We start from the raw sequence: 16,933 nt of genomic DNA, 5'->3' as shown, positions 1-16,933 counted from the left end.
AGAGAGAGAGAGAGAGAGAGAGAGAGAGAGAGAGAACACTAAGAACAGCTGAGCTGGGGAGACTGCACGTCTGGACAGAGGTAGAGAGATGGCGGAAGATTTGGTGTTGGGCACAGCGATCAGAGATTGGGTGTTGATACCGTTATCGGTGGTTATGGTGCTCATAGGAATCCTGCGATACTTTGTCTCCAAGCTCATGCGCTCATCTCAGTTACCAGATGCTAAAATCGTCAAAGAAGGGTCTCTCCCTCTTCAATCTATGTTATATACTGAATTTAATAGATTTCTATGACAATTGGTTAATCTTTGTGGTTGATTTTAGGCAGGTGATAATTAGGGCAAGGAATTTGAGAGCCGGCGCTAATTTTATTCCTGCAAAGTCGTTTCGAACACGACGGCTTTATTATAGCAACGAGGTAATTTTGCTCCTTCACTCTAATTTATTGATTGTTTTTTTTTTTTTTTTTTTTTTTTTTTTTGAGTTTATTTATGGTTGATTTCATACAAAGTTGGAAACTTTAGTTCGCAGATTTGGAATTCTCTTGCTCACAGTTATAGTTTGGAATTATACTACAAGTTAGTTGCTTGTTTTGGTTAATCTTTGAATTTAAGTAGATGGAGGGCTGGGATTCACTTGAGAGATTTTGCAAGTTTCTACTTGATATCTGCTTTAAGCAAACACCACTTTATATATCCAAGTAGGAGTAGGAAGATGATTGGTTGTAATATGACTTGAATATGAGTATGTCAGCCCGTTGTTTGATAAATATTTGATTGATCTTGAAAGATGGATATTAAGTACTTAATTCACAGTGTAATGACTATAATTGTGAAGAGAATTATTTTATTGGCATCTGTTGGTGAAAGGACTAAAAGAAATTAAATGCAGGAAAATGGGTTGCTTTTTGTTCCTAAAGACCAAGCTCAGAATGCACAGGCACAAATGTTTTCTGATCCTAACATGGCTATGGATATGATGAAGAAAAATCTCTCAATGATCATACCTCAGGTTTTTTTTTTTTTTTTCATTGATCTTGCCTGATAGCATTGCTGCTGACAGATTCTAACATGCTCGAATTTTCTCAATCAGACTCTTACTTTTGCATGGGTTAACTTCTTCTTCTCTGGGTTCGTAGCAGGTCTGTGTTTCTCTCAAATTTGTTGTTGTATATTATCTTTGGGCTTTTGCTATAATTTGAGCTTATTTTAACATTTGTTCTTGTACATATAAATATGTGGATGCAACTTTTCCAGCAAAGATACCTTTTCCGTTAACTCAAAGGTTCAGGTCAATGTTACAAAACGGAATTGATTTGAGTACTGTTGATGTGAGCTATGTTAGTAGTCGCTCATGGTACTGCTCTCTCCTCTCTTTGCTTCTTTTGTAGCTCTTCATGTTTCATTTAGTACCTCATTTGCTCAATATTTATGACTTTCTATCACTCTCAGGTACTTCCTCAATCTCTTTGGTTTGAGGGGTTTGTTTAGTCTCATTCTTGGAGAGGAAAATGGTTAGTTTATCCCATCTATTGATTGGTTTTGTCGTCTTGGGTTTAAGAAATTGTCATGAAAGAAAGTTTTTCTATTAGTGAATGGGAGATTATGTATCTAAAGTTTTGTTATCTATTTAATGTTATGGTCATCGACATTACTACTTCTTTCAGCTATGGATGATACCCAACGTATGATGCAAATGGGTGGATTTGGTTTTGACCCCTCAAAGGTGGGTTCTCTTACCTTGATTACTTATTCTAGAACTCTTTTTAACCAGTATATTGTGTAACAATTCAGCGATTATATTTATTTCCTCCTTAAGGACTAGCAGTTTACCAAGTGGCTTGTGGTCCACTGGTATCTGGTTTGGTCCCTTATGTGGGAGGTTTAGTGTTCGAGCCTCAGTATAGGCGAATATTGTGTATATGTGGGTGCCGCCTTCCTTTGTAATTAAAAAAAAAAAAAAAAAAACAAAGGACTAGCAGTTTGTAAAAAGATGAGAGAACGAGGGATGGGGGTTGTATTGGCTATACCATGGATAATACTTGCAGTACTTAATGCTCATTTTAACGTTCACTCTAAATAACTAGAAAAAGAGGATGTATTTGGAGTTGTTCGGGTCATGCTATTAAGCTTACCTTTAACCAATTACTCTCGAGGTTTAGGTAGCCTCATGTATGGTTACATTTTTGTTATGGTTGTTCAATCATATGTTTATCTATTGACCTTTCACCTTGGGGATCAAAATTGGTGGTTTTCTGCAATAGTGCCTGTACTCTTCCCCGATAATTATATTGTAATTTCTCGTCTTTGTGTTGCTTTTATCAGAGTTTGGGTGCAGAAAAGGACAGTTTAGACATAATACAGCATGAATGGGCATTGCCTAAATTTGAGCAGCGAGCTGAAGCTGTCTTGAGGAAACTCGTCGCCTGAGGATAATGACTAATGTAGTTGCCTACTCTATTTAGCGGAGCCACGTTGGACAGTGCTTCTCGTCTTTGTTTGATATGGTTGCCTGTCACCAAAGTTAATCAGAGCAAATCACTTCCTTTCTATATGATGTATGGAGCACTAAAACTCAACTGATGTCACTCATCTGTTTTATAGGCTTTTGTCATCACAATGACTATATTTTCCCTTCAGAGAGTGCTGAATAACAACAAATATTCATAATTGATAGTTGTGTACTAGTGTGAACGTTTGTTTTGGGAATCTGATATTCTCATGTCTGTCACTACCAACAATATATCTATACCCACATTATATCCAAAAACGAAATTAGAATAAACGGCATTTAGGATGCAAAATAATAATGCAAGCAAGATATCAATCGTTATATCATGCACCAGGGCGCACAATGCATTGTGTGCCTTGTCCAAAATGACGTTTTTTATGTTCAGCTTTTATGTTTATTATGTTCAAAGTTTGTGCATTATGTTATGAGTTTATGTGTATTATGTTAAGAGTTTATGTGTATTCTGTTATGCGTTTATTACATTCGAAACATGAATTTTTTAAAAATTTTTTTCAAGTTAACGGCAAGAACGGGAACGGAATTTCTATAAAAAAAAAAAAGAAAAAAAAAAAGAACATGACCAAAACGAGTCGTTTTGGCCAGGGCGCACAATGCACGATATAATTCGCCAGCAAGACATATCACATTATTCAAACAAAATGGATAGTGGGCATGTTTAGTTATTAGCAGATCTTCCAAAATTTTGGCGGATCCGCCGAGTTTGGCGTTTTGACCACGGTCAAAACGCCAAAGCCATTGTTTGGTTAACCGCGGTTTGGAGCAGCGGATTGCTCCAAACCGCTGATTTTAGAAACGCTGCATATAGCAGCGTTTCTCTTTGACATTTTAGGCAAAAGCCCAAAACGCCCTTATATATTAAAAAAAGAGGCTTCTAATTCCTTGCCCTGGGATGCAAATTGGGGGGTTGAGCTCCCCTTTTAATGAGGGAGCTCAACGCCCTTTTTTATTTATTTATTGTCGATGTGGGATCAAATTAGATCCCACATCACATTTCTCTTTTCTTTTTTTTTTTTTTTTAAATTTTTAAATGTTGATTAATAATAATAATAATAATAATAATAATTATTATTATTATTATTATTATTATTATAATTATTATATGTATACCCTTTTGGTCATTTTACATGTTAACCGTTAATCTAAACAGCTAATTTTATCAAACATCTTTTTACAGATCGCAGATATAATCCGCTGGTCAAACCTACTAACACAATCCGCTATTTGTTAACCGCTAACACAATACGCTAACGCTAACCGTTGTTTACCAAACAAGGCCAGTGTCTCCTACTTTTATATAAATCAATACACAATCAAGAATACCAATCAAGTGCAAAAATGGCTCAACAAAGGTGGGTCTCAATTGTTATATACCATAGGCCACAATCTACATTGGTGGGTGAGGTGAACTACCAAATACCAACATGGCAACATACAAATTTATTTTTAGTATATTGTAAAATTTTTTAGATAATGAGAGAAACCTACAAACTGCAATCACTATCCATTTTTAGTATGTCGTAAAAAAATTTAGATGAGAGAAACCTACAAACTGCAATCACTATCCGGAATGTGCAGCTCAAATCAAGAAGATTAATAGATCACAACTCAAATCAAGAAAGACTAATAAACCACTACAACTTAAATCAAACTTATAACCTTGTAATTATCAAGTCAAGACTGACCAACTTGGCTTATAAGTTCATTTTTAATAGGTTCATTATATTCTGATATATGTTTATTTTTAATATACTACCTAAAAATGAATATGTAGTACACAAAAAATAAACATGCAATATACCAAAAATAAACTTGTATAAACAGTAAAATTTGCCAGGTGGATCTAGAAAATTTCATACTTTTGAGTTTTGAACAAGAATCATCCCAACTGAAGTTGGTTTTACAAATGCAACACAACAGGTACAAACCCACAAAATTTTTATTTATGCGCAGTTACTAAAGATTACAGTTGTATCCACAGATCTTTCACCACTACACAAGTATACAACCCCCCACACATCAACTTAAAGAAGAAATAGATGGTTAAAAACTGTACTTTTGACTTTCTTATAAATGCTATTGCTAAATTTGAATAAACAGTTGAAGAAAACATACACTAAAGATTTGTCAATGTAAGCACAATTAAGTAGCAACCTCTTGCAACAATCATGTGCCAAACAGAAAAGAGTATCCTAAGTACTACTACTACTGTACAAGCTGAGTAACATATCTTATGTACAAATAAAAATAAGTTCATACAGAACCTGCAAATGTCACCAAGTACCGAAGCTGCTCCCAACGTGCTCCTGGGTGATAAAGTTAAGACGGTCTTTCATGATATCCTTGGATGGGTAAGGGGGAAAGCATAGGCGGTAAAAGCACGTATGTGAGGAAGGCAAGCGATCAAAAGATTCAGTGCTTTTGTAGATGCAAAGCCTAGAAGCTAAACCACCAAACCCCTCTACTGGCAGATACTTTATTGAAGTCCAGAAAAACAGAAGAACCTTTCTCTGCTCAGCTGTCATTCTCCCGACAATCTGCAAGGATGAACACCAATTGCACTTTGAATAGGAGAAAGATGTAAATAAGTTTTTAAATCTCTCTCTCCTGTCTCACTTTTATAGCAAGTAACAAGATGACACCTGAAAAGGAGTGCAGCTATTTGCCATATGAACAGGTATATACTTAACACAACCTTTCATTCTCTTGAATACACACACCCAACCCCACTTATTCACTGTCCACTGACCAGTATAGTGATGCAATACCTATCCAGGTGCACATTATCAAGATAAATAGCAAGTCCTTCAATTTATTCATGACTTCTGAGTAGTATAAAATGCAAGGACTTCTAGGCTCATGAAAACTAACTAGTAAAGCACCTTTTACAAGTATGTCAATTTTGATACATGCTAGCCCCAATTATCTAAGAGGAATATTTGCATAACCATGTCAGATGCATTACTTATCTGACATGAGAATCCAAGTATGGGCAGGAATAGACCAGGAGTACAGGACTACAGGCTATAGAAATATTAACTAGCTTACTTGAACATTTTTCTAAAGAATTAACTTCACCTTTGGTCCTCAACTATAGGCATTTTCACTTTTGTCTTCTGACTACTTTTGGTCACTTGAAATTTTTAAATTAAACAAATTTAATCCACCAGCTTCACTCATCAATCCATGCAAGTGAAAAAAATGAAAAGATGAGAAGACTTCCTTCGCACTTCTGAAGCTTCTTGCTCTTCATATGCACACACTAATGGTATCAACTACTTAAATAGGATAACTTTTCAGTGTATAGTCTCATCCTAATAAGCACATAATGGATGTCATCTATCAAATTCAAATATTGTAAGCTAACCAATCTGAAAGACCAGATATTATAACTTCATAATCACATGCATTTTCCTACTACCACAATCTTTCTCAGCAGGGGGAAGGCACAGTGTGGTCATTTGACCTTATTGAAAATTTCTCCATCTCTCTTTCTCTCTCTCTCTCTACACACACACACATACATGTAGAATTAAAATTACTAAAACGTCCCTCTACTGAAATAATGAAAAATTCATATTCAGTGTGGTCAAAATGTTAAATTGCACAGAAAAAGAAAAAAGAAAAAAGAAAAAAAAGAGGGTCAATGGTTGAATGGTTGTCTTATAACTTATATATTGAAAATGAAGCCTTTGAAAACAAAAGAATGAAGCTATTCTGCAAAGATTTTTAAAATATAAAAAAACATTGCTAACAATTTGTAAAGACTTCTACCTTAATTCTGATAGAGAAATAAATCATATTTCACTTTCTAATCTTATTTAAAATTGTGAGTGTGTGCATCTGTGTGTGTGTGTGTTGCATGCGTACATTATGCAGTGGCCAAGTGGTGACTAAAGAATTTTGACCCAACTAAACCAAAATCAAGAAATTGGGTGATAGTGTAAAATTGTAAATTTGAAGTGCACCTAAAACCCAATTCAAGTTGGAAGCATTATTATTTAATTTTCTATTCTTGCTTTCTTTGAAATTCATTAACAATTAGAGACAAGAGCAGGACTCCAGCAACCACATACCTTCCAAAACCAGGAGATCTGAGGATCACTTTCTTTGAAGCCATTATAATCAGTATTTGCTTTCCAGTCTTCAACAGATATTGGGGTTTCACTCCCATGAAGAATCCAGTCAAGATCTTCAAGATCTAAGCCCTGGAAAAATGACTTTTGAAGCTCTGAGCTACCTATGATATCAGTAAAACCTTGTGCAAAATGGGTAACCTGTTCAGCAATAGATGTGACAAAACAATGCCGAATAAGAAGATCGACATACTGCTTTCTATTCTTGCTAGTTACAATGGTACTTCTACCATTAGGACAAAGCTCAATAATCTCCCTGGACTCCAACTCTTCAGCTTCTCGGATAAATGTAAGACCTAGCACATCTTGATCAACTATCTCTGGGTCCATCTCGAGAATTTGTTTGCAGCTATTGTATAAGAAAGGGTCTGCATCTCGAATATCTTCCAAGGAAATTTCTTTTCCAGCCAATTGTAAAAAGAACACACGGTCAAAGACAATGCCAATTTGTATCTTATGCATCAAGGCTAAGGCAATCACCCTGCCAGAAAAATTAAAGTACTCTAGGTGCAGTTGGTTGACCTTGGATGCTGCATACAATGAGATGTAAGGAAGTATTATTCACAAGGTCACTGATCTAAGAGTCATTACTAATGGGATAAAAATACACACCAACATAGAGTACATATCTAGCTGCAAATTCTAACAGTTTTATCCCACTTTATTAAAAGAAAAGAGGAAGGTGAGGAAGAGGCATGTGATTAGTATGAAATGCTACCTTTTGTCCCAGGCTAAGGAAACAGCTAATAATCTTCTATTTAATGTCATTGGACTAAACTATGAGGATATTGTACTGGCCTTGGCAAGTATCCAAAGGGCTTTGCCTCAATCCATCAAGGATATGGTCTCAGGGAGGAATCTTTTCAATAACTAAAGTCAAAGATTTATATAGATGAATGAACCTACCGTTGTGACTTGTGAGGAATACACATTGCACAGTAACCAGCTAAAAAGAAGGGGGTGTGGGGGGGAGTACTTCCTCCCATCAATTTAATGTGTCATGTATGCTGTTGGGTTAATTTACCAATATTCAGCTGAAGTTTTTATATTGATAAAATTCAGTATTTGAAAATAAGTCACATATTACTCCGTAATAAACTATATCAAAAGTACAACTGGAGTCCGTAATCAAAATATCAAAATTTTAAAGAAATGTGTCCTAAAAAAAGTAAGAGAAAAATTGTTTTGACCTTACGAAGAAAAAAAAAAAAAGATAAACAAAATGAGATAGAGAGAGTATTAAAACTACAATGCCAATCAAATAGGTACATAATTTTGACCAACAGTGGGCTTAGCCCCATTTCAGCCTATCTTCTCTCCTCATTTGCATTGCCTTGGATTAGTTAAGAAAAGGGTTGGAAAATGTTAAGTAATGATTTTCTGAAACAAAGGTGAGGATTTTAATTTCATCTTCTCAACAGGAAAAATGTTTCAGACCATTAAAACAAGTTGAGTTTGGAATGAAGAGTTGCAAAAATAAATACTAAGTACTAACCTTCTAGGGAAATGGTTAGGGGGATTCAGTAGAGAGAAGTCTAGACAACCGAGGGGCAGTAATTGTTGCAAAGTATGGCACATTTGAGTTCTGAATTAGTGAACTCTTCTAATGAAGTCTGTTTATCACATACCCACAAGGGCTGAGGAGGGTTCTCTAAGTGCATCAGATTTAAAGTTTGAAACAGAAGAACTATGTTTGGTTGTATTGTTCTATGGGAAATTAACCACTCAGGGGCAACTCTTCCTCTTTTATAAGAACTGCTATCCATCAGGAAAAGAAGAGGGTATAAGTATGGAACTTAGAGAAAACTAGAAATCTAAACAAGGACCTAACAATCCTCAAAATCCCAGTTTATGAATCTAAAACTAAATGAATTTTCATGAATAGGGCTTAGTGAGACCAGTCACATGCATTCCCAAGTGTTTTAACCTTAGACATCAGCAAGACTGTCACACAATTTCAATGTTGAAAACCGTAAAATAATCGCAAAAAAAAAAAAAAAGATAATTACTCATACAAAAGGTTAAAGGGACACATTACACATGTAGCATACCTGGATTTGGAAAGAATCTCCTGCGATCATTGGTGCAACACATATAAAGTGCATTTTGAGGGTTGAAGATTGCTTGGCATACAAAGAAAAACCACTCCCTCAAAACACCTGGCCCTGTAGCTTCTTCATTCTTAAATTCCATAAATAAACCACCACGCAAAGTTTCAGGTTCCGCATGTGCAATGTACTCAAATGATTCTGATAACAACTGGGACCTATCAATAAGCATCTCATGCAGATCTTCATACTCATCTTTCACCTCTGGAAGTATCAGCATAGCCAAATGCCTCCTTGCCTCAAAAGTAGTCACTTCCTTGTGCTTCATAATCCAGTGATGATCATCATTCCTTTTTGCAAATCTAACAACGAGATAGCTGAAAGAAGCCTTTCTCAGCCTCATCATCTCCCAAAATATCTTCTGTGCACCTTTGAAACGTTCAGCAATGCTATTCAACTCTTTCAAAATAGCAAGATACTGGCAGCACCCAGGCACAACAGGTGTTGTCTCTCCTTTCTCTCTGGATTCCAATCGCACCTCCATTTTCTTTAAACATTGCTCCATTTTCTCAAGCAAATCAAGGAATATCGAATGCAGCAATTTAATCTCATCCCTGTAGCATAGGCTATACTTCCCCCTACCACTGTTGCGTTCCTCCCGCAATGGCAGAGTGATCTTGCCATCAGATGCAACTCCATCTACTATTACCTTCTTCACTGGGAGCATAAATGCAATAAAGTCCCGCACATCAGTTTCTGATGGGCCCATCAATCTATCCATACTTGTCCCTAAATCTTCTGATATTTTAGTAGCCAACTCTCTAACAAATGGAAAAATGTCTTGCATTCGTACCAACAACTTATCACTACCCACCCCACATCCAATTCCAACAGACTCCACTATAGACCCTAAGCTACTCCGGCAAAGGCAATACACAGGATCTTTAGTCCCAGCAGCCCTATTCAACAACATACAGAACTCTATAATTATAGGTGCAAATTGTAAGTATATGGGCTTAGACAAGATAGTCTTACTCGAAACAATAAACAGTCGAATAGAATCAGAAGCACAATCTCTATTAGCCTTCACAGGAGAGGCATAAAGCATAACAAGAGCCGTCGGAGCACGGGATAAGAGGAAGATTTGCAGGTATTCAGAGGCTTTAAAAACATCTGTTTGTGGAGTATTTCCAAGAAATTCCTTGAGTATCTTTCTGATTCTCTGCGTCGGCTGAGGATACTCGGTCTTGCAAAGCACAAAAATCTCTGAAACCATGTCGTTGATCAACTGCCAAGCTTGAGGGTACCCCGTGCTCCTCATCCGGGCGACAAGTTGCAACCCTGCGTCATTCTGAATGTCGCACTCGGCCAAAGTCTGCTCCCACTGGAGCTGCTTCCCTCGGTAGATTAGCCGCTGCTCGGTCACCGGAATTCCGGTGCTGTCTTGGATTTTCTCGTGGATGGATTTCACTGTGTCGTCAAAGTCGGCGTGTATAACCAAAGTATTTCCGCCAGACAGCAAACGGACAAAGAACTGAAGCCGACCGAAAACCCTAGTTGACTCCGCATACGGAGCGGACCCGGGGGACGACGATGTCGAGCAAGCAGCATCAGAGGACGACGATGATCGGCAGTCGGAGGCTCCGGATGTGGAGCGGAGGTGGAAATCGGTGGGGGAGGAAGGGAGAGGCTGGTCTTTTCGCATCCTGACGGGGCAAGAGACTAGATACTCAGATGAAAGGTCGTCCGCATAATCGTCGAGCTTACGCTTGGTGTTGGGGGCGGAGACGGCGGTTGCGTTGCGATGGTTGACGGCGTCGAGGTAAGACGTCATTGGAGGCGTAAGAGAGGAGGTTTAAGGTACACCAGAGTCCATGGAGTTGAAGCTCTCACCGCGCAGACGGTCAAATTGCCAAAACCCTAGCTCTATCTTCTACCTTCTTCGTCTTCTTTATAGAGTATCAGTGAGAGGTGAGAGCAGAAAAATGTGAAACGAGGGGATGGTCTGAAAAGGTCATAGGAAGTGGGTTCAAGCAGCTATCTTACGCTACTAGGTGAAAGGACAACATTAGCCTTATGGTTCCCGCCGATGTTGATAACTACTTCCATGATTTTTAGGCTTAAAAATATATTTTTTAAAAAAAAATTATTTTGTTAACAAGTGATTCTCCTGTGAATCGGCTTACTAACTCTTATTCGGGTCAAATCATGAAAATGTAATCTTTATATTAAAAAAATATAATACTAATCTATCTACATCTATATCTATACTATATATAAAAACAAAATCTCCACTCTTAACTTTTCGTCCAAAATAATTTTTTTTTTAAATAAATTTTTAAGCTTAAAATAGTGTAATACAATTCATAATAGAATATATTGTTTCTTATTTTCCTATAATTCTACATCCAAATTCCTATTCTAATATTGTAAAATAGCAATATATTGTTTCCTACTTTCCTATTTGTACTACAATTCTACATTAAAATTAGTATTCGTAATACAATACAACAATATAACAGTCCTATACGGTTAATATTTGTCTAATATTATAAAAAATAGTGTAATACATTTTTTTAATATAATATATTATTTTCTATTTTCCTATTCGTACTATAATTCTACATTCAAATTCCTATTATAATATTGTAAAATAGTCTTAGGCCCTATTTGGTAAAATGGTTGTTAGCTGATAGCTGTTAGTTGTTAGCTGATTGTGTTAATTAGAGGGTATAAATAGTTGATAACATTAGCTGATTGTAGAAAAGTGTTTGGTAAATTAGCTGTTAGCTGATATCTGTTTAGTATAATTTCTTTTTTCAAAAAGCTAATTGAAAAAGTTGCTTGGAGTATCATTTTGAATTTTAGCCTTTTGGAGTTGCAAAAAACTAATTAACCAAACATTTATATTGATGTTTTAACTAAATCAAATAATTAATAGTGGTCAAATAAGCCAAAATTGGGGCCTATAGGCCAATTTTTTACCAAACAGGGCCTTAATATAATATATTGTTTCCTACTTTCCTATTTGTACTACAATTCTACATTAAAATTCGTATTGTAATACAATACAACAATATAACAGTCCTATACTATTAATATTTGCCTAATATTGTAAAATAGTGTAATATATTTCCTAATATAATATAGAGAAAATGGTCAAATAGACCCCTAAACATTTCGCGAAAAGTCAATTAGCCCCACGAACTTTTAAAAATGTCAATTGAACACATGAACACACTATTTTTTAGTCAATTGACCCCATTAACCGATAACTTTTCCGGTAAAAGTCGATAATTGCCTTCATGGCGTGCCACATAAGCGTTGGAGTGGGTACTTGGCTGCCACATAAGCATAAATTAAAAAAAAAATTAAAGAAATAAAAATTAAAATTATGATTATGCGTCTTCTTCTTTGTACTCCATATGATAATAATAACCTATCCGTAGAAAGGAATTCACACACGCATATTATTCTTTGGTTTCCACTCTCCCATCAACCCTTTTAAGAACCCTAAATACTACTTAACACTCAGAAATATACAAAAACACAAACTAAAAATCAGAAGCTCCCTTCTTGAAAATAGATAGGAAAATTTGATTATTTTGACATTGTTAGTTATTTTCGAAACACAACAGTACAGTAGCAGCGAGCGTAGCAGGCGTACCATCGAAACCCAGAACAATAATATATATAATGCTCATAGTTTATTAATTAAGTACATTCAAGTCAACCTTAAGTACAAGGTTTCAAGTTGCATACCATCATTAACCAAATCCAGCAACCTTAAATAGAACCAAAAAATTGTAAGAAAGTTGAAAAAGTTTCTAAAGTTGAAAAGTATTTATCTGAACATAGGTGGGATGGTGGTCTAGAATTTCATATGATTATGATGACCCATATGGAGTACAAAGAAGAAGAAGAAGAAGAAGAAGAAACCAGGATGAAGAAGACACAGAGGAAGAAGACGCTGGGCTGAATGGTAATTTTAATTTTAATTTCTTTAATTTAATTTTTTTTTTTATTTAGACTTATGTGACAGCCAAGTACCCACTCCAACACTTATGTGGCGCGCTACGAGGGCAATTACCGGTTTTTACCAGAGAAGTTACCGGCTAATGGGGTCAATTGATTAAAAATCGTGTGTTCATGTGTTCAATTGACATTTTTAAAAGTTTGTGGGGCTAATTGACTTTTCACAAAATGTTTAGGGGTCTATAATCGAGATCTTCATTCGACCGTTGGCCAGAGAGCGTTTCCGTCATCGCGTTCATTGTCAAATACTCTGTATCATATATATCCAAATTCGCAATTCTCCTCCTCAAATTAAGGTAGGATGAGATCTGCGAATTGTGATCGATTTTAGGACTTAAATCCATTTATTTATGCTCAAATTGAAATATTAATTAGTTGAAAAGGACGAAAGTGCCCTTAAAATTTATAGATTTTAGTTGTGGATGAAAATTGGTACTAAAACAATAGTCGTGGATGAAATTAGTAAGAATTAAACATGTCGACCAAAATCGTCATTTAACTAATACTCGTGGGACCAAAATTGGTATTTACTCCATTCATATTAGTATAGATTAATGTATGGTAAGTAATATATTAGAATCCCATTTGTATTACAAAATTAATAGTATATATTGACTACAATTTTCAAAGGAAGGTCACTGATAAACCTACAGTTGATTGGTTTTCAAAATGGATTGCAGACATCAGATATGGGATTACAAGGGTTGTAAAAGACGATTTGTCTAAGATCGATATTCCAGCACGATTTATGTTGAAGTGTGGACCCGATCTCGTAGCAACTATAGTGGAAAGCACATTCCCAAGCGTGAGATATGACATGCTTAATGAGTCGCACTTAGAAGGCCGAGCGATCCTCTCACCGACTTTAGATGTCATTGATCAAATTAATCAGTACATGTGCGATATGAATACTGCAGAAGGTCGAACATATTTAAGTTGTGACTCTTTGTGTAAGGCCAAATTAGGCGGTGAAAATTTATCAGAAGTACACACTCCTGAATTCTTAAATAGTTTGAGATTGTAGGGTGTTAATAATCATTCATTTACATTAAAGGTCGGTGCACCTGTTATGTTATTGCGGAACATAGACTACTCTCTTGGTCTTTGTAAGAGACGCGGCTCATCATCACAAGATTGACAGATCACATTGTCGAAACAAGAATAGTTAATGGGACACATCAAGGAACCAAAGTTCTTATCCCCAGAATGCCTCTCACTCCTTATGATATGAGATTGTCCTTCAAGTTCCAGTGTAAACAATTCATGTTGATGCTTGCATATGCCATGACTATCAACAAAAGCTAAGGTCAAACACTAACTCACGTTGGGTTATTGCTAAAAAAATTGGTATTTAATCACAGACAATTGTACGTGGCTTTCTCCCGAGTCACCCATTCTGATGGTCTGAAGGTGTTAGCTCTAGACGATCATGGACAAGATTGTGTTGCGACTACCAATGTTGTTTACAAAGAGGTTTTCAATAATGTGTAAATACAATCGATGATATTATGTATTTTTTTTTTACCCAAAATGATATAATTGTTATATATCTAGACAAAAAATATATCCTATATACAAATGAATTATGATAGCAATTGATTACTATAACTAAGTTGCTAGAGAACGAGCACATTTGTCCAATTTATAAAAATCTCTAAAGTTATAGCACTGCATGCGTACATCTAGACATTAGCTATTAATTGAGCAATTATTTGCTTGAATTCAAGCAATGATAACATCAACAAACATAAACGACACAAACCATATCTTCAATTACACTATATATTTTATATTATAATTTAAATAATTGTATATCGATCCAAATATTCTTAATATATTATAACAAATCCATTATGTACATCGCACAAATAAAAATACTAGTAAAGAATAATGTAAATATAAATATTACATTTTTCAGTATAATTATTACATTTTCATATTCACCTGAAAGTGCCTCACACAAATTTTTACATTTGTTAACTACATAACTTCAATATGTGTAATAATAAAAATATATGTTATTTAACTAGATTGCTTTAATATGTATAATTGTTACGATAATCATTTTTCATTCATTCTACCATTCCTTTCGGAACATATCTAATTATCTTAATACTCAGACAATTTTTATGTTAACGTTTCATTTTTGTAAGTGATTTCACAATATAAATGAGTTTTGAGTTTTGGACACATAACTTATATAATTTTTTGTAAATGTTATAATATATATATATATATATATATATATATATATATATATATATATATATATATATATAATTTACGTAAATCACTATAAAGATAAATTTTATTTGTAATTTATTATTATTAGGACACATAACTTACATAATTTTTTGTAAATTGTCTTCTTTTTTTTTTTGAAAGCAAGGCAATATAACTTTTATTTAGTTATAAGAGTAAATACCCAAAATGGTCCCTCAACTATATCTAAATTCACAAATTGGTCTTTGACTTTCAATTTCAACCAATTAAGTCCTTAACTTTGTAATTTTAACACAATTTGGTCCTCTGTCTATTTGACCGTTTGTTGACTGTGATTTTTGAGGATATATACGTAATTTCATGGTTCATCGTCGATTTTTTAAGGTTCTGGTTGCATTTTCAGACCGCACTGTTACATTTGAATCCACTGCAGAAAGCAATCTACCAAATCCGGTCGCCTTTCTTCATCCTCCCTTAGGATTCAATATAGTTGAGTTCGTACCAGAGCGAAGAAGAAGACGTGTTTCCGAACCAGTGCAACATTATCCGGGAGGCCACCACGTGCTCCGACGAGAGCTGAAGATTCTTCTGGAGATTGTCGATCACGGTCAACAAACGGTCAAATAGATGGAGGATCAAATCGTGTCAAAATTACAAAGTTAAGGACTTAATTGGTTGAAATTAAAAGTTGATGACCAATTTGTGAATTTAACTACAGTCGAGGGACCATTTTGGGTATTTACTCTAGTTATAATGCAAAGTAACGAAAAAGAAAAATTAAAGAACGATTTACAGGTTAAATGATGGGTAGAAAGGCCCAACGAAGGCCCATATGAATAAGGCATAAGGCCCAAACAGTTAGCATGATGGCCCAAATAATCCAATGTCAGTTGTTATAGTATGGACCAGGGTCTACCTTGCACAGTGGACCCTTATTCTAAATTGTACGGAGTGTATTTTTAGTATTGAAATTGTGAACATCTAGAATATAAATTGTGTTTCTAAGTTTTGAGAATTTGTAAATACAATACAGGGTTATCACAAATTGTGAATTTTTTAAAGGTAATTATGAACATTTAGTATGTAAATTGTGTAAATTTGAACCTGGGTCCATATAATAATTTACCACCCGATGTATAAAAGAAGGTGATTGGTTATTCTTCTTAGCCTGCCGTCATGGTAGTAGTCATGCAATCATTTTTGTGTGGACCATGGTCTATGTAGTAGTATGGTCCATGAAGTAAGTATCATTCTAATTACACTTTAGTTTCATTTGATAATATTGTTATGTTTTTCAATTTCATTTTTTACATATACTATTAGGATTATGTGGTCTAATGGTACCTGGGTTGGATTTCCATTTGGAAGATTATGAGTTCGAGCCTCAGTGGAGGCGTTATGAGTTTGAGCCTCAGTGGAGGCGTTATTGGCTTTTTGTGTTTCAATAGGTTGAGAAAGTATATGAACATCTACTACAATGTAATAGAGCTAGTAGCATTCAAAAAAATTTCCACGCACACTAGTTTTATTATAGTAATACCAAAGTATCATTCATTTTAATTCGACTATAGTTTCATTTGACAATATATATTATTATATGAGCTCTATTTTGTAGTTTTATTTTCCACACACACGAGTTTAATTATAATAATGCTAAAGTATTATTTTAATTACATTTCACGTTCATTTGATAATATATGTTATTGTATGGTTCTGAATTTTAGTTTCATTTTCCACAAACACTAGTTTCATTTTAACGACATTAAAGTATCACTTTAATTATACTACAATTTCATTTGACAAATACGTAGTTGAAAGAGCTCTGTTTTTAGTTTCATTTATCACACACACTAGTTTTATTTTAGCAACACTAAAATATCATTTTAATTATACTACAGTTTCATTTGACAATCATGGTCTACATAGCATTATGGACCATGGTCCACAGTATAACAACCTGAACT

The 16,933-nt window shown here is 34.9% G+C and overlaps 2 protein-coding genes across 2 annotated transcripts; one reads left to right on the top strand and one right to left on the bottom strand.

The window, feature by feature from the left end:
* Window positions 1-4: 4 nt before the first annotated feature.
* On the top strand, window positions 5-2,728 carry LOC109167238 (ER membrane protein complex subunit 3-like). Its single transcript, XM_019316233.1, has 8 exons — window positions 5-240; window positions 323-416; window positions 890-1,009; window positions 1,091-1,139; window positions 1,255-1,354; window positions 1,450-1,511; window positions 1,665-1,723; window positions 2,323-2,728. Exons 1-8 carry the CDS (start codon window positions 89-91, stop codon window positions 2,425-2,427), a joined length of 741 nt encoding a protein of 246 aa, XP_019171778.1. The 5' UTR covers window positions 5-88; the 3' UTR covers window positions 2,428-2,728.
* A 1,718-nt stretch (window positions 2,729-4,446) lies between these two features.
* LOC109167244 (E3 ubiquitin-protein ligase UPL5-like) lies at window positions 4,447-10,729 on the bottom strand. Its single transcript, XM_019316241.1, has 3 exons — window positions 8,715-10,729; window positions 6,604-7,193; window positions 4,447-5,064 (listed from the first exon to the last, which is right to left on the bottom strand). Exons 1-3 carry the CDS (start codon window positions 10,543-10,545, stop codon window positions 4,801-4,803), a joined length of 2,685 nt encoding a protein of 894 aa, XP_019171786.1. The 5' UTR covers window positions 10,546-10,729; the 3' UTR covers window positions 4,447-4,800.
* Window positions 10,730-16,933: the final 6,204 nt, after the last annotated feature.

This window comes from Ipomoea nil, unplaced genomic scaffold (genome assembly GCF_001879475.1).
Source record: "Ipomoea nil cultivar Tokyo-kokei standard unplaced genomic scaffold, Asagao_1.1 scaffold3147, whole genome shotgun sequence".
NCBI lineage: Eukaryota > Viridiplantae > Streptophyta > Magnoliopsida > Solanales > Convolvulaceae > Ipomoea > Ipomoea nil.
Note: the sequence above shows the minus strand (reverse complement) of the source record. Positions and strands in the feature narration are given on the sequence as shown.